General features: G+C 34.0%; 2 protein-coding genes across 2 annotated transcripts in view; one reads left to right on the forward strand and one right to left on the reverse strand.

The window, feature by feature from the left end:
* Positions 1-12,741, reverse strand: part of si:dkeyp-50b9.1 (uncharacterized) — a 25,608-nt gene extending 12,867 nt beyond the window's left edge. Inside the window, exons 1-5 of the mRNA XM_056451395.1 lie at positions 12,662-12,741; positions 11,298-11,434; positions 2,793-2,928; positions 2,503-2,689; positions 489-653 (exon numbers count right to left, since the gene is read on the reverse strand). Coding sequence (XP_056307370.1) covers positions 489-653; positions 2,503-2,689; positions 2,793-2,928; positions 11,298-11,417 — 608 coding nt within the window. The 5' untranslated portion in view covers positions 11,418-11,434; positions 12,662-12,741. The remainder of the gene's footprint in view (positions 1-488; positions 654-2,502; positions 2,690-2,792; positions 2,929-11,297; positions 11,435-12,661) is intronic.
* Positions 12,742-18,756: 6,015 nt separating this feature from the next.
* The window catches only part of smpd3 (sphingomyelin phosphodiesterase 3), a 94,493-nt gene continuing 91,137 nt past the window's right edge, over positions 18,757-22,112 (forward strand). The window contains exon 1 of the mRNA XM_056451856.1: positions 18,757-18,871. The gene's annotated coding sequence lies outside the window, so the exon portion shown is untranslated. The remainder of the gene's footprint in view (positions 18,872-22,112) is intronic.

The raw sequence follows: 22,112 nt of genomic DNA on the forward strand, positions 1-22,112 counted from the left end.
AAATTTCAAATCAACGGCACCTTTAGAAATATGTTTTCTTAGAAAAATGTTGACATGTTACTGCAAAATTTCCCCGCTGTAAGCCTTTAATTATATGCTAAAGAGAATAAAATAAAAAAGATAAAATAAAAATATTAAGAAGTGTTTAAACTACCAACATCATATTATTTAAAGAGCTTCATTATATTATTCTGCTAAACCATAGTGTCATTAGGAAAATACAGCTTATCAACGTCTAAATGTCAACGTCCCCTGTAGAAAGCAACAACCAAGAAAGTTAGCTAAGCATACATTTTATGTCTTCAAAACTTCCTCTTTACTGCAAAAATAGATTATAAATGTATCTGACCAAGACTTATGCCCTATGAAGTTGCAAGATACAGAAGTAAAGTATCTTATTTGAAAGCATTAGTGTTTTCTTTCACAGAATAGTATTATATGGCTTTTTCACAGCTGTTTGATTGAATCAGTGCTTGTACTTTGCTTACAGTGTCTTGAGTTCGTAGCAAGCAGCAGCAACGATGAGAGATTCCACTCCAACGGCGGATGGTGGGATCTTTCCATCTTCTCCACGTATTTCTCTTCTGTCTTTTCTATTCCTCGCTCCATCCACAAGCTCCTGCAGGCCTTCTTTAAATTGCTCCCAAGACCATCTAACAAAAGAACAGGTTCGTACACACTTTGCATACACTTTTGCTTTTTTGTTTTTTAATTATTGGAACAGTTACCAGAAGACTTGACTGAATCGGGGCAGTTATTTAGTACAGTTTTTAAAAGAATGTTCTGTCAAACCATGCACAAACATTGTCACACTAATTAAGTATCATAGGATATGTTTGTCCCTGAAATTGTTGTACTGGCATAGAATAATACTTAAATGATAATAAAATTTGGATATAATTATATACGTTTTTAAATTGATTAAAAAAGTATGGCTTGTTCATTATGGAAAAAAGCTATTTTTAAGATATTTTAAAATTAATAATTAAAAAAATAATTTAAATAATTTAAAGTAATTCATATAATTAATTTAATAAATAATTTTAATATTAGGAATATAATAAATATTAAGTACATACAGTATATTCATAGTATATACATACAGCAAATATTTTTACAGGTTTTTTTATTTTTTTGCTTTGAATAGCTCTATTTGACAGTATTTGACAGTAACAGTGTTCAAGTACAGAAATGTAATAATCAAACTGCAAAAAATGCTTTTCTAACTTTTTTGTCTCATTTCCAGACCAAATATCTAAATATAGATATATTTAATAATAAATTAAATCAAGTAAAACTATTCACTTTCACTTTCAAGTCAAAAATGTTTTTCTTTAAAACAAGCTAAATAATCTGCCAAAGGGGAATTCAAATAATCTTGTTTTCACTTTAAATTTTTTTTATTTGGACTAGAAACAAGAAAAAAAGAAAGAAAAGTGGTTTTTGTGTTTGTGTGTGATTTTTGCAATTTCTTGTGTCCAAATGTTTAAAACCAGAGGTGTCCAAACTCGGTCCTGGAGGGCCGATGTCCTGCATAATTTAGCTCCAGATTCCTTCAACCCACCTCCCTAGAAGTTTCTAGTATATCTAAAAAGAGCTTGGTTAGCGGGTTCAGGTGTGTTTAATTAGGATTGGAACTAAAATATGCAGAACCCCGGCCCTCCAAGAACGAGTTTGGACACTCCTGTTTTAAACTCTTTTAAAATGCTAACAGTCACAGACCTTAAAACACATGAAAAATAATAAACTTTCACTTTACTGTGGTTAAACTGTACAAATCACATGCGTTCTGTGTCTCCTGGTCAAGTATAATTAAGACTCAACATTGCAGATCCTGCAATGTAACTATTGTGAATGTGCACATTACGATAACGTTGCTTAAACGATATATTGTGCAGCCCTGAATTCAATAATAAAATAAACGACATTTCAGTTTTAATCCTTAGAGAAAAAAACTTACTAAAATAAAATGTATTCATATAAAATATTAGATTAAATACACAAATATAACATACTTAAATACAAGGTAGAACAGAATTAAATGGATTCCTATTTATATGACTGCATTTTGTCAATGAAAATTCATGTTCTGTGCAGATGTGGCCACACTTTTTTTTTTAAGCCCAAGGCATTCTTTAGTTTTTATGCATTCACAAGGTATGTGTTGCACAAGGCTGTGTTGCAAATGTCAACACTAGAATATTTTGCACTTTGCAGACACTGTATGCTCACTATGACTTTTTGCAACCTCAATGGTTGTTTTTGTATATTGTATTGTTTTATTATGAGACAAAACAACAACAACATACTACTGAAAACAACAAAAATCATTGATGAGTGCATGTGCGAGACAATTAAAAGATGTCATTTTGTTTCATAACTTTAGTGCGCACAAGCCATCAAATGTAGTTACTTGCTGTGTGCTTGACTACAAAAGGTATAGTATAGTATGTATACTTGAAGTAAACTTTAGCCTTTAGAGTTAGTCTTCAGAAAACTGACCTGCTACTTGCTCCCTCTTCTAACATCTCCTCTGAACTTTCCTCCTCTGAACTTTCCTCAGAGTCACTGTATAGCTCAGAAAGCAGCTTATGTGTGGGATCAACATTGGTAGATGTTTTACAGGGCACTGAGCTCAGTGTTGCCCCCTTTTTTCTAAATGGTCTTGCACTATATTCCACTAAAGCATCTGTAAAGAGAAGTCAGAATAAAACAGCCTGATGAAATCACGTTGGATTTTCTGTCTCTAGCATATTTTATGCTCTTTTGCCTAAACAAGGTGAATTACATACCATCATGGCCTCGTGTCAAAATAATAGTATGCACCCCAGGGTAATGCACTGTTGCGTGAATATCTTTAGGGCCGACATCAGGCAAGGACATGTCCAATAGAGCCACCACAGCACGTGCAACATCCTCGTTCTTTATCTGAAAGAACCAGAGAGATCTCTGAGCACATGTAATTGAACAAACAACATGAAATCAAAATTAAAGAATCTACAATTTCCTAAATTTCTAGATCACAGCTATTTGAAGATAAGCTAAAGTGAGTAAAAGAGCAGTTTCTAAGCATGTTTTATGATTTTAATATGTTCTGAAGCACTATATTACATGAGCTAAATTATACATGTGACCCTGGACCACAAAACCAATCTTAAGTGTCATGTTCTCTTAGATGAGGTATGTTTTGCTATGGAAGATAGGACAATATTTGTTTGAGACACAGCTATTTCTGAAGAAAATTGCCTTTAAAGTTGTACAAATTAAGCTCTTAGTGATGTACATTACTAATCAAAAATTGAGTTTTGACATTTACAGTCGGAAATTTACTAAATGTTTTCATGAAATACTTGACTGATGACTTTTTAGATGACGACTGAATCAGTGCTGCAATTTTTTAAAAGATATTAAAGAATGTTCTGGCAAACCATGCACCAACATTGTCACACTAATTACCCATAATAAGACACATTTGACCCTGATATGGTTGTACTGGCATATAATAATACTTCTATGATTATAATATTTGGAGATAATTATATGTATTCTTAAATTCATCAAAAAATGACATCTTGTTCATTATAGAATAAGTCATCTTTTAAGGTATACTATTAATAATTTAATTATTCATATATTTAGCTGTCTTTTATACTCAATTATGTTTAAAATGTACTGGTTATAAAATATATGATGAAATGATATGAATTCAAATATATATTGAATTCAATTAGGAAAATAAGTAACATTTCTGAAATTAATTAAAATGAATAATTAATTCATCTGATATTCAGTTCAGTTCAAAATCACTTTATAATAAAATACAGCACGATTGTAAACAGAAACCCTGAACCACAAAACCAGTTAAGTGTAATTTTCTCTTAATTGAGGTATGGCTTGTTACAGAGGATAGGTCAATATTTGGCTAAGACAACTATTTCAAAACCTGTAATCTGAGGGTTAAAAAAATGTAAATACTAAGAAAATTGTACAAATTCTTAGCAATGTACAATACTTAATTATTCCCAGAGCCATTTATGTCGAAGTTTTTATTGGATGAGTTGTTGGTCCAATGCTCAAACCCCCAATCTGATGGACCAGGACATGCACACATGCACTATGTACAATTTAGCTTACCCAATTCACCTACAGCGCATGTCTTTGCACTGTGGGGGAAACCAGAGCCCCCAGAGGAAACCCACGCAGACAACTTGCAAACCCCACACAGAAATGCCAACTGACCCCGCTGGGGCTTGAACCAGTGACCTTCTTGCTGTGAGGCGACAGCCTTACCAACTGCGCCACCACGCTGCCCCTGATCTTGACTCATTTAGTATAATACTTTGTAAATGCATCTCATCTCATAGTAAATGTAAAGCTGAGTTTAAACAACATACATGCAGCATGAATTATGGTCAATATATAGTGCTGTATTTGTATTTTCCAGATGACCAGAAGCATTTAAATCATGCATTAAATCATGTTACATTAATTGATGTTCTCTAAAAAGTGCTTTTTCACTATCGGGTCAAACGGGCCATCCTCTTTATTTAACCACTATATTCCATACCATTCTGGAACAGTCAGTGCACTTCCACTTGTGGAGAACTAGGTACATGTAGGGTTGCACATGCGCATTGAATGACGTAATATCCAATAAAAAGCATTTAAGTCATTAAACTGCTTTAAAGTTCTGCAACTAATGCATCTATATGTAACTGTCCTATGAAATTGAAATTCTAAATTACATTTTTATAGCACATTAAATTACAGTCACTAATAACAGACGACGGACACACCTGCATCATGAGACGTGAAATTGAATGCACACAAAGTTATCAAACCATTAAACTTGAATTTTTTTAAATCCTACTCATGAAAGAGAAAAGAGCATACAATAGAAATGGATACAATAAACCCATAGAAATGGAGAAATGGATACAATAAACCCAAAACACTCCTTGAAAGAAAATTGAACTTTCATAAACCGAAAAAAATGCGAGATTTGAAAGGAAATCAAGGCTGTGATTAGAGGTAGACCGTCCTTCATTATGATCTGGAGCTCCTCAATGTAAACTAATCTCGCTGTCATCTCTTTTCCACCATTATTCGGGGAGGCTGCTGTAAATATTGGAACATAGCGTTACATTTAAACTAAGTTCAGTGGTGCAATACAAAAATTATTTTGTAGTGTGTAAGTTGTAACTTAGTGTGCCTTTAAGTCACTACTAGGCAACGTTTTAACTTATGCACTGCTGGTAAAACTGGCCCCTGGTAGCCATACAACAAAGTGGAGAATATCACCAACACACACTCTACCAGCACGACTCAGCACAGTTGGTATTCTGTGATTAGAATTCTGGGCAGAAAATAGTTTGTAATTATGCCATGCTGTACCAGGCTTACATGGAAATACAGTGCATCCGGAAAGTATTCATATCGCTTCAACTTTTCCACATTTTTTTTTATGTTTCAGCCTTATTCCAAAATGAATTAAATTAATTTATTTCCTTAAAATTCTACACACAATACCGCATAATGACAATGTGAAAAAGAGTTTTTGAAATTGTTGCAAATTTATTAAAAATATAAAACCTGAAAAATTATATATACATAAGTATTCACAGCCTTTGCTGTGAAGCTCTAAATTGAGCTCAGGTACATTCTGTTTCCACTGATCAATCTTGAGATGTTTCAGCAGCTTAATTGGAGTTCACCTGTGGTCAATTCAGTTGATTGGACATGATTTGAAAAGGCATACACCTGTCTATATAAGGTCCCAGGGTTAACAGTGCATGTCAAAGAACAAACCAAGCAGGAAGACGAAGGAATTCTCTGTAGACCTCCGAGACAGGATTGTCTCGAAACACAAAGCTGGGGAAAGTTACAGAAAAATTTCTGCTGCTCTGAAAGTTCCAATGAGCACAGTGGCCTCCATCATCCGTAAGTGGAAGATGTTTGGAACCACCAGGACTGGTCAGGGGATCAATAACCCAATGTTCACTCTGTCTGAGCTCAAGCGTTCTTCTGTGAAGAAATAAGAACCTTACAGAAGGACAACCATCTGTGCAGCAATCCACCAATCAGGCCGGTATGGTAGAGTGGCCATACGGAAGTCACTCCCCACCTGGAATTTGCCAAAAGGTATCTGAAGGACTAAAATTGAACTCTTTGGATTGAATGCCAGGCGTTACTTTGGAGAAAACCAGGCACCGCTCATCACCGGGCTAATACCATCCCTACAGAGAAGCATGGTGGTGGATGTTTTTCAGCAGCAGGAACTGAAAGACTAGTCAGGATAGAGGGGCAGATGAATGCAGCAATGTACAGAGACATCCTGAATGAAAACCTGCTTCAGAATGCTCTTGACCTCCAACTGCGGCGACGGTTCATCTTCCAGGAGGACAATGACCCAAAGCACACCACCAAAATATCAATGGAGTGGCTTCACAACAACTCGGTGGATGTCCTTTAGTGGCCCAGCCAGAGCCCAAACCTAAATACTATTGAACATCTCTGGAGAGATCTGAAAATGGCTGTACACCGTCGCATCCCATCCACGCTGATAGAGCTTGAGAGGTATTGCAAAGAGGAATAGGCAAAAACTCCCACAGACAGGTGTGCCAAGCATGTGGCATCATATTCACAAAGACTTGAGACTGTAATTGCTGCCAAATGTGCATCAACAAAGTATTGAGCAAAGGCTGTGAATACTTATGTATATATGATTTTTCAGGTTTTTTATTTTTAATAAATTTGCAACAATTTCAAAAAATCTTTTTTCAAATTGTCATTATGGGGTATTGTGTGTAGAATTTTGAGGAAATAAATGAATTTAATACATTTTGAAATAAGGCTGTAACATAAAAAAATGTGGAAAAGTGAAGCACTATGAATACTTTCCAGATGCTCTGTACAACAGGAACCACATCTTACTGTTCTCACTGTAGAACCATTTGGCCCAGGAGTAATAAAACGTTTTAGTTTTGATCACTGTTTTCCACAAAACTGGATATTTTATAAAACACTGTTCTTGTAGCTATGTAAAGTCAAAACCAAAATTCCTTTAGATTTTAAATGCTGAAGATTACATTAGTTCTAAAAAAATCAAGTGCTTACAAATTATTCTCTAATTTTGATTGTATGCATGTGTGTGTTGCAGCACACACACATAAAGTCAGAACATCTGCGTTAGGTTATATAGAAAAGAGCAGCAGGAGGATTTTTGTCTGCAGCATGACGCCAACCCCCCACACCAGTGTTTGCAAAGCTCTGGCTGGAAAAAAAAATCCATTCAATTAAGACTGGGAGTTCCTGGACAACACTAGTGGAGGCTGAAATGTGACCTATATTCCTGATCGCGCTGGCTCAATAATTTCATATTTTGTGGAGTAAGAGCGATAAAAGCCCGGATAATATTTCAAAAACAAGAATGGAGTTAATATGCGGAAAGGAAGTGGAATGCAGAGCTCAATAATCAATAAACATCAATGAGGGGAGGGCAAGCAAGACAATAAGAGAGGCTAAGTGGGATTGAAATGAATTAGCGTGTGGGTGCGAGTAAGTGTATGGGCGTGTATGAGGCAATTTTGCACATTCATGCCATTCCAAAACCAAACAAGCTTCCTATGGAGGAGGCATTTTAAGGCAATCCTGATGCAAAGACTCTTGCAAAATACATGACTTGATTACGAGGCCTACTAAGATGTCTTTTTTGGCCAATTCTAAATTTAAAAATTGTAATCCATAGATGTATTGCAACAATCTCAGTGGAAAAAAAAGAATCCAATGGAAAAAGAGGTGAGAGTAAGTATTCAATGTACACTAAAATATATCTGTATAAATAACTATGGTGATATGATGGTGAAGAGACCTAGAATTGTAATAAATTACTGATTATAAATATATATATATATAATCTCCTACACATTTATGGTTATGTAATCAGACTACTTTTGGATTACATTTAAATTACTTTTGTGTTAACTCTGTTTTTGAAATGTTTTCAGAGATTATCTTGTACTATTTTGACAGATACAAAGAAGAAAATACTCCATTTAAATTGCAATGTATAAGCCGTACAGCCAGAAAACTAACACTAATAAATCTAGCTGTTTGTGTTTGCTGATAGTGTCACTGAAAAAAGCAAAATTACATCATATTATTTTAAACATTTGCTTAAAATTAAGTCAATTTGGAAAAACGATACAAACAAATATAATAATAAATCAAATATTAAAAAACATGAAATTCACAATATCACTGCGCTACTGTGCAGTACATCCAATATTCAATTAAAAAACGCTAAGTGCATATGGCAGTATCAAAGTCATATAACCTCTTTCTGCCAAAAAAAAAAACATGAAGAATCAAAAATAATTACAAACATATCGTAACAGGTTAATTATAAGAAGGGGGATAAGAGAGAATTAATTGTGAAAAACATACTGTCTTTGTGTAAATAATATGTTAGAAGTACTCTAACTACAAGAACTTGATGTTTGGAATCTGATTACATAATCCAGATTACATAGTTGAAGTCAGAATTATTAAACCCTCTGAATTATTAGCCCCTGCCCCCCCCCAATCGTTTTAGTAACTCATTTCTAAAATCTGATTTCATTTATCTTTGCCATGATGACAGTAAATAATATTCGACTAGATATTTGTCAAGACACTTCTTTACAGCTTAAAGTGATTTTTAAAGGCTTAACTAGATTAATTAAGTTAACTAGGCAGGTTAGGGTAATTAGTCAAGTTATTGTATAATGATGGTTTGTTCTGTAGACTATCGAAAACAAATACAGCTTTAAGGGGCTAATAATTTTGACCTTAAAATGGATTAAAAAAAATTTTAAACTGCTTTTATTCTAGCCGAAATAAAACAAATAAGACTTTCTCCAGAAGAAAAACATTATCAAACATACTGTGAAAATGTCCTTGCTCTGTTAAACACCATTTGAGAAAAATTTTAAAAAGAAAAAAAAATTCAAAGGGGGGCTAATAATTCGGATTTCAACTGTATAATCTGTTACTACCCAGCTCTGCTGGTGTTTTATACATGTTTTGTGATTAAACTGAACAGTTTAATCTTTCATATGTGTTATCTTTTAATATTTTTTGGAGATGAACCAAAGGTGAAACCTAATCCAAAACTAAAACATTATTCATATACTGAAAAAAAAAATCTATGAAATCTAGCTAATTCAGCAGGCTAGCTCATATAGAACTGCAGAAATAATGGTGTATCCTTGGTTACTGCAATAAACAAAGCAGCATGATGTCAAATCTAATAGGAATTCATTGATTTCCTAAAATACACAGCATCCTGATATACACAGATTTTATACAGGCCAACTTTAGCATACAACCATACATTGCAAAATATGAAATTATATCAAATTTAATACCTTACAAAATAGCATTCAAGACTTTTTAATACTTTTAAGGGCCTTAAATTCCTCTACATTGATTTATCAACTTTTAATACTTTCTAAGACCCTGTGGACTACCTGTTATAACAGCACCAACGTAAAGATATAAAGCAAAAGAAAACACAGCAAATGCCTTTTGATATTTGTGTTGTGGAGAGATGCTTGTGACCTGTACAGCAGTGTTTTCCATCTCAGTGCATCTCAGTGTTTACAGACCCCCTACAGTTGGGTATCCCACCCAGTTATAATTATAATTTGTACCTATAATTACAGTATACAGTATAATTATCCCACTTAATTATAAATGACAAGCCATGTGGAAAACAAAGATTATGCTGGATTTACATATAAATGCTGTTAATTTAGTTATTTGGTAAGAAATTTAACATAAAATAAAAAAGAGTTTGTATACCGTTTATGGTATTTCATTCTATTATACAGTTAAAGAAAATAAGCTACTATTATTACGTTTGTAACGCCATTAAGATAAATGCCGTTTTATATTGCAGTTTTTAAAAATAGAATTACTTTTGCCAAAAATAATGGTTTAAAATATCCTTAAATTACCATTGTGATAACTTACTACCATATTTTTGTCACAAATCACCTACCAACATTGGGATGTAAAAATAAGGGATAATCGAAACCAAACTCCTTAATCTGTTCATTTAGAGAGGTTAAATTGTAACCCAGTTAAAATTGTAAAAGCAGTTAAATAACCCTAAATTAGCTTCAAATGATAGAATATGTAACAAACATTAGAGAATATTGAAAATAGAATAAAAGGTTTAGCCTATTAAAAGTTCACTTTTTATTCACTGTATTTAAATATCGATTAAAGTTAGGCTACTATAGTTATTTAGTGAAGCTAAAGCTTTTGATCCACTGTTTTGTTTGATATAAGAGATGTTGCTTTAAGAATCCAAAGATCTATTATGAATGCATTCGATTACTTTCATAACAGTTTACGCTCGTTTATGACAAAATTATTTGTGTTTAAAAGACATGTTTGCATATTATTAAGTGTATTTGTCTGTTTAAAAACACACCCAAATCCTAAAGTGTCCACTTTCGCTCCTCTTCAAATAGTGTGTACAAGCTGATTTGGGAACAGCTTTGGTTTATCACAACGGTGCAAGTCCGTCAGTCAGCACCATAACATGAATTGACTGATTCAGTGGTTGCATATAGGAAGGGTGACGGTCGACACATAGATTTAATGGAAATGAAGTAAATGCTGCTGTTTTAATATTAATTTCAACGTGCTTTCAAGCCAATATAAAGCGAAAGCAGAATTCTCTTAAAGAGCTCCTAACATTATACTGAAATCGGCTCTTTGATGCTACTTTTACTTTTCATAGAAAGATCAAAAATAAAGGAGAAATACGGGAAAATACTGAAATGATAGTAGGATGAAATGGTAAAATACGGAAGAATCTCGTCAAAAAATGAGAGGGTTGACAGGTATGTCACAAATGTGTGAGGAAAATAAAAATACTGTATTTTTTTCTTTCTCCGACTTGTGCAACGCACATACAGTTGAAGTCAGAATTATTAGCTCTGCTGAATTATTAGCCTTCCTGTACAGTATACATTTTTTTCATTGTATAACAATGTTTTTTTTTTCTGAAGACAATCAAAAATAAATATTGCATAAGCAGACTAATAATATTGACCTTAAAATGTTTTTAAAAAAATTAAAAAACTGCTTTTATTCTTGCTGACATGACATATTCTTGCTCACAGGAGGGCGTACACGAACTGTACGTTGACGTTCAAAAACAAAACAATCTGTAGAAATTATTTACAGAAGTGTGTCAACTGATTCCGTTTGTTGAACATAAAATAAGAAAAGTGTGTGTTTACCGTAGGCAGAATTGCAGGAGCATCTCTAGTTTGGAAGAGTTGGTTGAAGTTGATTATGATGGGTTGAGCGTTTAAACCATTGAACACAACTCCATGCAGACGGACCACACATCCCTCCATCGCTCAATTTAAACCAACTAAGAAAAGGGCAGTGTTATAAAACATAATTTAAATGAATTATTATGACACTGCTGAAGTTTTGTACATTCTATAATAAAATGGTTCTTTAAAAACAGCAATAATTCTATTTAAAATCCTATTGTCCAAAAGAACTCTTTATTTTAGTTTTTCAAACTGTCACAGCACTGATTTTCTAGAGCTTAAACAAAAAACTCTTCAAAAAACATACTTATTTAGAGGTTAAATAACAGTTCTATTTAGAACTTTGTCATCATGAAGAACAATTTTATATTATGCAGTGGAAAGGTGCCAATACTGTCTATTTTTGCAATGCTTGGGTTTCATAATCTTGCTTGTTTTTACACAAAATTTTGGAAGAGACACTTAAGCTCAACTATCTATTTTAGACACTGTCATATAGGCTATGCTTATCATCTGAACTGAGAAACTGCCGCTTATGTATACCAAAATACAAACATAATTATGGCTTTAAAAGACATCATAGATGATTCATGTATGAAGATATTTCACTGGAACTTTGGTATTCATTACAACATGTTTTGTGGTTTACCTCTTTATTTATTCATCTTCATTGTCCATTATCATTTATTAATGTATTCAGCTACTAACTATTGTTATTCAGTTTTGCACGTGATAATAAAGAAAAACATAAAAAATACCTTACAGGACTTGGCAGTTAGGTCATTTTATTTATTTATTTAGCTTTAAACCCTATCTTATCCTACACGATATAAAAGCAGCCAGATAAACTAATACAAAGTTGAAATAATATAACCAAAATACTAATCATGGTAATAACACTAAAATAAATATACCGTTATACTTTTGATGAAAATAAGCTATTATAGTTACGTAAGTAACACCAAAGTTGAATAAAGTTACCCTCTCATGAAAGTCTTTTTCATAAATGCAGTTTTATATTGCAGTTTTCTTTTTCAAATGAAAGATTAAAATGATATTATGGTACCATTGTGACAACTCACTGCCATATACTGTAGCACCATGTAGTCAGTAATGTGTGGGGGGGGGAACATATTTTTCCCTTCCCTAAAAAATTCAGATGTCGTGTAACGCACATAGGCTATGTTGACGTTCAAAAACAAAACAACCTGTTTTCATAATTACTGAATGTGACAACTAACCCCGTTTGTTTGTGTTAAACACAAACTATCTGTAACAAATATGCTAATGTGATTCTGTAAATTTATTAATAAGCTAAATACCTCTTATTCTTGCTTCAGAAACGTTGTCAGTTTCGCACCTTCCTTCGCAAACTTGGCTGCGCTCAGTGCACTGTGCTGTTGGACAGCGAGTGTAACTATGGTAACGGCGGAGCTGGAAATCAATCGCAGTGTCTCCTGGGATTTGGAGTCCCCGATAATGAACAAGCGATGATCACGGATGACGTTAGAGCGCGGCGGTTTCTTTCCCTCGTGGTGCTAAACTAAACTTCATCCACTATGAAAAATATCTTAATGCACATGCCATAAATCCTAGTGTGTTGGTGGGCATAATGAGTCTCTGTTACCATTCAGTAGTTTAAAAAAGAAAGTGTGAAAATGCTCACATAGACCTTTTTCTTCGTTGCTGCATAGAGGGCGCCATAGCGACCAGCGCCTCCGGTAGGATGCTTAGAACTTCCGTTTGTAGCGTTTACAACTGGTAAATCTTGATCAGGAAATGGTTGTCAATATCGTTTTGAGTGGCTTGCGTAGTGTTTATGTGCGCCAAAAACTTTGATTTTGCGTGTGTTATCGCCCTTATAGCCTATTGTTACTTCTGTCAGGAGCCGTTTACTAACTAATTGAGTTAGTTTTGTGTAGAATGTACTACTGTAGGCCTATGTGTTTTTCTGTCATTTCAAAATGCCACTCTTTCAATCAATGTGTCAGTGGGACAGTATGTGTGGGTGTCAAACATTTTGGTAAATTACATTTGTTTTGGCCTAGTTATTCATTCATTCATTCATTCATTCATTCATTCATTTTCTTTTCAGCTTAGTCCCTTTATTAATCTGGGGTTGCCACAGCAGAATGAACCACCAACTTATCCAGCACATGTTTTACGCAGCGGATGCCCTTCCAGGTGCTACCCATCCCTGGGAAACATTCATACATACTCATTCACTACGGACAATTTAGCCTACCCAATTCACCTTTACCACATGTCTTTGGACTGTGGGGGAAACCGAAGCACCTGGAGGAAACCCACGCGAATGCAAAGTCCACACAGAAACGCCAACTGACCCAGCCGAGGCTCGAACCAGCGACCTTCTTGGTGTGAGGTGACAGCACTACCTACTGCGCCACTGCATCGCCCCTGCCCTAGTTATATATTTTTTTAAAAGAGAAAATTATCACTTTTGTGATGACGATGCTCCATTTAAATGGCAGAAGATGCCTTCTGACGTAGACATGAGACGATAACCGTTTTCAGGGTATACCGCGATTTTGAAGAGTCAAGGTTTTAAAACCGCCAATATTTTCTGCTATACCGTTCCTAAGGTATGAGTATGATTTTTTATTTACGTTTTTTAGGACAACAGTATCTCCAGCAGAAAAGATCACCAAAGATGTTGTTTTAAATTAATTTATTTATATGTGTGTTTTTGAAACTAATGAAGATAGCAGAAGTCAAAGATTCATGTTAATAATTTAGCCTGACATGTTTACTGTTACAAAATATTTTAAATGTTTCTCAAAATAAAATGTAATGTGTTCAAAGGGGAAAAAGTTTTTGTTTTTTACCCAGACATTTAAAAAGAACTTATTTTAGAGCAGCAATCACAATACTGTGAAACTGAAACCGGCCCACGCCTGATGGTAACTCGCAGATGTTGTTTTTAAACCCTGAAATAGTTGCTATTTTATGTGTGAAAAACTAAAATTAATAGATTTAATAAAATTAATTTTATATAGTTGTTATATAGTAGTTTATATAGTTTTATATAGTTGCAATTAATTATATTATTAATTATAATAGTTGCAATTAATTATTGAATTTGGTTTGAGTAATGATAAAAGAACATTGTTCTTGACTAAATAAGTGAGAAAAGAATCTGAAATTAAATATTAATAAAGTATGCCTATATGTTGCAGTTCACAGTAAAGAAGTGGTTTGAAAGTCATGAGTGCAATCTGGTGAAGCGTAAAAGCATTAAGTAGTACTAGCTAGGCCACATGCAAACATCAAGCCTACTTCCGAATGGAATTAGCAAATGTATTATACAGTAAGTTTGGGAGCATGTTTGTGAGCAATAATGAATAAAACATGTAACGTAAATAGGGGAATCAACTCAAACCCCAGTAGCAAGATGGGGACTTCAGTAGAGTGTTCTCTTTTTTGCTGCCTGTAATAGCATAGTTAAATAAATTACAATATTGCTGAAAAGGATTATAAATTGGTATAAATTAGTAGTTAACTTTAAAATAATTTAAAATAACAGCAAGAAGGTGCTAGTTCATGTCCCGGCTAGGTCAGCTGGCATTTTTTGTGTGGAGTTTGCATGTTCTCCACGTGTTCGAGTGGGTTTCCCCAACAGTCCAAAGACATGTGCTATAAGTGAATTGAATAAACTAAATTGTCCGTAGTGTATGTGTGCGAATGAGGGTGTATGGATGTTTCCCAGTACTGGGTTGCAGCTGAAAGAGCATCCGCTGTGTAAAACATATGCTGGATAAGTTGGCGGTTCATTCCACTGTGGTGACCCCTCATGAATAAAGGAGCTAAGCTGAAGGAAAATGAATGAATGAAACCTTTCCAGAACTTTGGGAGATCTCTCTTTTTTGTAACAACTTAAAGACAACAGAAAATATGTCATTCTCCTATCTGAGAGGGGATGTTCTCTTTATATAATTTATCATTTATGTTGATAATTATTTTGAATTAATTTTATCTTGTAGACTGTGTAAAAACTAAAAATCATTTAGTGTTTTGATATAGTGTTATAGTAGTGATGTAATAGTGATTTAGTGATACAGTGTAGTGTGCATTTCCCTGAAAAGCAGATCAGAATCAGGTCAGATCAGCCAGTCAGAATCATGCATTTAACAGTCACATAGTATACGGATTTGTCCGTTTTATCAGTAATTCTAATTCTTTGGCAGTCCACAGCTTATTATAATCACTGTCTTAATTTGCATACTATAGAAAGTACTACATTTTCTTCATGTAAAAAAGTATAGAAAGTGCTACATTTTCTTCATGACATTAATACTGTAACTGTAGTGTAAAGGTGCAGTACAAATGACATTTGAATGAACGTTCATTCATTCATTTTCTTTCAGCTTAGTCTCATTATTCATCAGTGGAATGAACCACCAAGTTATCCAGCATATGTTTTGCACAGCAGATGCCCTTCCAGCTGCAACCCAGTACTAGGAAACATCCTTACACATTCATTCGCACACATACACTATGGCCAATTTGGTTAAGTTTAGGAAACCGCAGCACCTGTAGGAAACCCATGTAAACACGGGTAGAACATGCAAACTCCACACAGAAATGCCAACAGACTCAGCCGGGACTCGAACCAGTGACCTTCTTGTTGTGAGGTGACAGTGCTGCTAACCACTGAGCTACCGTGTCGCCTTAAATGAACATTAGCCATGTTTTCACTGCCATGTGACCTGCAGTATTTTTCAAATGATGAATTATTAAATAAAACCTGATAGGCCAATCAGAGTCCCCAGAACTTTAAAACTTAAACAGTAGCAGGTGGAATATTTGCAGCTCACATTTATAAAAAATAAATAAATAAAAAAGAAAGAAAATGAAACATCATGGTGAGTGAATGCATATATTTGTCTACAAGCATTCAAATTGTAGCTTCTTGTACAGCCACAAATCAGTTCAAACATATACAGTGGTAGATTGCATAGCTGTGGCACACATATACTGTAATAAACAAAATTTTATTATCCCTTAGTGTGAACGTACTGTATATTTATCATTTAATTAAACTGACAGACATTGATATGTGTTTCTTGTAAAACAACAAATCATAAATTTCCCTAATTCCCATATAGATAGCTGATATATATGGAAATATATGCAAATTACATAAGTCATACAACCAAAGTGCCTTTAAGGTGTATTGTATAGACCATTTCAATGTGGCGGTGTCATTGGCCCATGAACATTTGCTGGTTGTTATCAAATTATTTCATATCTATAACAAGAGGCAATTCAATTCTGACTTAACATTAAAACAGATATCATAACATTATTCATCAATATGCGGGCCTTCTTGGATTCTTGGAAGCTATGGAAAATAAAAATATAAAAGAGGAAATGCGTAAGGATTAGTGTTATTGTTTACGTCTCTCAAAATGGTCTAGTCTTTGATGCAACATATATTTCAAAATATTGCAAAAATGGCCATTTATATTTATATGTTTTTAACCATTTAAACCATTGTAATTATAAACATATGCCAGAGTAAAAGGTGGTTCATTCTGCTGTGACGACCACTGATGATAAAGCAGGATATAAACTAAAGGAAAGTGAGTGGATGTTTTGCATATGACATACATTATCTGTGAAACCCTAGAGTATAAGTGTTACTACTTAAACACTATCTACTAGATAGATCAGTGATGTGAAATCCAAATATGAACTAGTATCTCTGTTATCGACAGTTGAAGTCTGAATAATTTAATAAAAAAAATTTAAAACTGCTTTTATTCTAGCCAAAATAAAACAAATAAGATTTTCTCCAGAAGAAAAAAAATATTATCAGGCATACTGTGAACATTTCCTTGCTCTGTTAAACATCATTTGGGAAATATTTAAAAAAGAATGAAATTAAAAGGGGGCTAATAATTCTGACTTTAACTGTATGTAATTTGCATAATTGCCATATGTCAAATTTTTGTACTGAAAAAATGCATAGTTCCACACAATCAATTTGTGTTGGAACAACATGACAGAATTAAGTTAACATTAGTTTTTACAAATTTTAGTGGATTGCACAAAAACTAATTTGTTTCCCCCAAAAAACTCAAGAAATGTGTTGGTTCAGCTCATTTTAAATAAGTATTTGTAGCAACACAGCAAACATCATTTTTTAAGTGTTTATAGGTTACCACAGAACTATTCAAATCATGCTTGTAATAAAAAAAAATTATATTTGTACAACAGTTATAGTAGTAGCTAGCACAATGTGCTGACAAAATGATTCATTGGATTTATTTTCATTGAATTTAAGTGGTTGTAAACAATAGACCCTTTTCACAAGCCTGTTATGATGCGTTTATCGATCATCAGCATTTTAAATCCATGAATGTTTTTAATATTTATATTTAAAAAAAAACTTATGAACATTTATATGTATTTATGTATGTTGTAAATCATCTTTGCTTCCAAAAACAACAACAACAACAACAACAACAAAAAAAAAAAAAACGAATTACCGCTTGTGCAAGACTTTTTTAATGGAGCGTCTATAGGACAGGACAATAAACTTGATGTTTTTCTCTCCTCTGACTGCTTTCATCAGTCTCACACATTTTTTTTTCTTTTTTCTGAACGTCTTAATAACAACATCATGGAGTTTTTATCTTTTATTATTTGAGCAAATAAGATTGTAAAAAATTATTTGTTGTAATCTCCCATTCACTGCGCTCTAAGTTTTCCCAACTATGATAATTTACGCTTCTGAGAAACCCAGAAATGTGACAATTGTAATGTGTAATTATATGGGCTGAATTTAAACAAATGAAGCTAAACATTACTAAATTTAGTTTGTTTGTTTAAATTTAGCTTATATACATTGTTTGCATCCACTTACCTTTTAAGTAAAAATGTATTTTTTTAGTGTGGATGTTTTTCAATAGACCTACATATGACCATTTTGAGGGATGTAAACGAAAACAATGGTCCCAAAACATATGTCCTGTTTAACGTTTTTAATTCCTATAGCTTCCAAAAATCCAAAAAGAGCCACATATTGATAAATAATGTTATGATAGCTGTTTTAACATGAAGTTATGATTGAATCGCCTCTTGTTGCAGTTATGAAATAGTTTGATAACAAGCAGGAAATATTCACTGGTCAATGACATGACCACATTGAAATGATTTATACCAGATACAGACACTGAAACAGATCTTATAATGGGTCGACTCAAAAGATCCGAATCCCTTACTCGAATCAAAATTGCCAACGACTAGCGTGTGTGTGTGTGTGTGTGTGTGTGTCGGGTGGGGTCTCCGGCTGTTATTTGAAAGGCGTGGCGTCGCTGGGCTTCGCGGGCAGTGACGTCAGTGGAGCTGTTCAAAGCGCGCTGGTGCTGGAAAGAAGAAACTCGGCGTCGTCGTCAGCAGTTGCAACGCGGGGCGGAGAGGCGGAACGCGGCGAGGGAAAGCAGATCTCTTTAAACTCGCAAGGAAATAACGCCAAAGGAAACACTCACCTGTTAGGCAGCTAAATCGTGAGTATTAAAATGTACAATTCGAGCGGTTTGAAAGGAAAAGTTGGGGAAAGAACTGATACGGGTTTGTCTGTGAGTCTGTCAGCAGCATCACCTTCCACGCTTCTTTGTGCGCCTGGAAAGGGGTTTTGCTCTATTTAACAGTTTATTGATTATTTCTTCCACTGCAATTCCCTGCCTCTGGCTTTAAAGGCTTAATTTCGTGGCACTACTGGAGGGGAGAGATTTGAATAATGTTTGCATGTACACGAGGCTGTTTTATGGACTCGTTTGGTTGAGCACTTATCATGCTCCCCTTCTGACAAATGCAGTTGCCTCCAACAGACGCCAGTTTGAGGCAATGCATGCATTTAGAGACCGGTATGATTTATTGCATCTATTTTTAGAGGTTTATGACAGTGTTTACCGCTTCTTTGGTAAAAAAAAATCAGAGGTGCGTTTTCAACTGGACTATCGTGAGATGTAATATTTGTAGGTTGAGTTCTTATTTTCATATGTGAATTGTGGTGTGATGGAGTGATTTAAATGTTTAATTGTAAGAATGGCTAAAGGTGGGGCAGCTACAGCGTTTGCTTGTATTTAAATAGGTTTGTTTAGTCCTTTATATAAACAAGGGAATGTTAAAGGCTAAATCCATGTTATTTTCAACAGCAAGACAGTGATTGTTGTAGTGTTTAACAGCATACTCTGTAAAAAGCTCCCATTCCTACTTCCACAAACAGTAATGACCCAAAAATTTATAATAATCATGCCATTAAAGTCACAAATGTTCCTTAAAGTAAACATTTCATGCCATTTTTTTTTTGCATTATTTGCTCACCCACATGTGATTCCAGACCTCTTTGATTTTATTCTTCATCCAAAAAGCACATCATTTTGAAGAATGAAGCACTTTAAAACACACTGTAAAAATGGCCGTGATTTCAACGGTAAAAAAACTTTAAAAATGCTACAGTAAACATCCGTATATACAGCAAATAACTGTAAATTGACTTTCCCAGAATTCCCTACATTACCATGAATCTTTTTAGTTGTTTCCCCATCAATTATGTACATTAGAGATTTATATTACATCTAATGTTGTTAAACAACGTTTATTTCATGACTTTCATTTTATGCGTGTTACCATACTGGTGTTTAGTAGCTGTGTGAGTGACATTAAGCACCTTCCTTAATCTGATACACTTTTCTGCTTGTGGGAAAAGTTGTTTGTGATGAGCTTTGGTTCATTATGTAACTTTCTCATCACCACCTCCATATGGCTGTGTTAACGTTTCTAACTGTGTAACAAAAGATGTGTAGATGTTGGTAATTCAAAATACAGACATATTATGTATATTACATTATTACATATTATGCATAAATTAATGAAATACGGCAGTTTACTGTAAAAATTAGAAATTACATTTACGGTTTGTACCGTATTTTAAACGGTGAAATACTGGCAACCACAGCTGCTGTTTTTTTTACCACAAATTTTACGGATTTATTTTTTACATTGCATTCATATTTAATAAAATGTTACATAACAAAACAGCATTATAAATATAATATATTTGGCTTGTGATTTATATTGAAAGTCTTATTTCGGAGTTCTGTATCTTTGGAAAAACACAAGGGTGAATAAACCGCAAGAATATTAATTTTTTTGACAAATTAAACATAAATGTTGGTAGATATTTTTGGCTAAGGCTTTAAACTGCCAAGTTGTGTCCAGTTTCATTTATAACCACTTATATTGAAGCAACAACTATAAATAAAAAAAAAATGTGACTTCTTAAGAAAGCTTTTAGTCATAGCGATTTGGATTAGGGCTGCTTAGGCATGCGATGATAACCATTTTCAAGGTATAGCGTGGTTTGGAAAACTCAAGGATTTAAAGCCATCAAATTGTTCTGCAATACCGTTCCTAAGGTATGTGTACAATTTTTTATTTTTTTTTATTTTTGTTTATTTTAACATTATTTTGTTTATTTTTTAGGACAGCAGTATCTTCAGCAGAAAATATACATAAAGATGCCGTTTTAAATTGTAAAAAAATAAGTTTTTGAATCAAATGAAGACAGCAGAGGTCAATAATTCATTTAGCCTGACATGTTTACTCTTTCAAAATATTTTAAATGTTTCTCAAAATAAAACATATTGTGTTCAAAAGGGAAAAAAGTTCTTGTTTTTTACCCAGACATTTGAAAAGAAAATATTTTAGAGCAGTAATCATAATACCGTGAAACTGTGATATTTTTATCCAAGGTTATCATACCATCAGAATCTTATATCGGCCCACTCCTATGCACAAATTTATCGTTTCAGCATCGATATTGCAATGTGCACAACTGCAATAGTCACATTCACAATAGTCGGAATTATAGGAGCTACAGAACACATCTGACTTGTTAAGTCACTGCTTAACCTTAATAGAGTGAAAATTTGTCATTAGCATGTGTTTTTAAGGCCTGTGACTGAGCATTTTAAGAGAGCATAAGATATTTGGGTCCAAAAAAAACGGTGTTTGAAGGTATAACTAAGATGTATTTACATGATTTATCCGAGAAAAAACAAAATACAGGCTCTCACATCCTTTGATTTTCCGGGCAAATAGTCCTTTACATAAAACCAGTATACAGATTCTACTTTTATAAGTTTAATTCTAAACTCTTCACATGCTGGTATAAAAAAACAATTAATACAAGACGGTTTTAGTCAGAAGTAATAATTGTTCAGCTGGACTGTCCCTAAACTGTACTCCACATGCTTGATTTTAAACATCATTATTGGTAGATCACTTTACCTCAGCCATTAAACCCCCCATGTTGTTTGGAGATTCATAAATGTCCATTTCCTTTGGTCTGTAGAAAGCCTTTCAAGATAGGCATTAGGCCAAGTCACGACAGTGGGCGAGGGAAATGTGGTCACTGTATTGAAATTAGTGATGACGCAGTAGTAATCCGACACAGCGGGTCATTTTCGCACTGCATTTGCTGAAGTTTCTTCATTAGAGCACATTATCTGAATGTGAGACATCAGACAACACCGGCTGATGTCAAACACTCTGGTCAGTATGCCAAAACGGCCATCAGGAAGTGTTCACGTGGGGCTCTCGGGCAGATCGCCATACCTTCTGTAATTATGGCCAAACCATTAGAGGAACAGCTGAGAGGAGCTTGTGTCATCCTAATATGCTTCTTAAGAGCTGAAAAGCATGATACATTTAATCGGCCTGAGCAGGATGTGCTTCTGTGGA

Source organism: Danio aesculapii, chromosome 25 (assembly GCF_903798145.1).
Source record: "Danio aesculapii chromosome 25, fDanAes4.1, whole genome shotgun sequence".
NCBI lineage: Eukaryota > Metazoa > Chordata > Actinopteri > Cypriniformes > Danionidae > Danio > Danio aesculapii.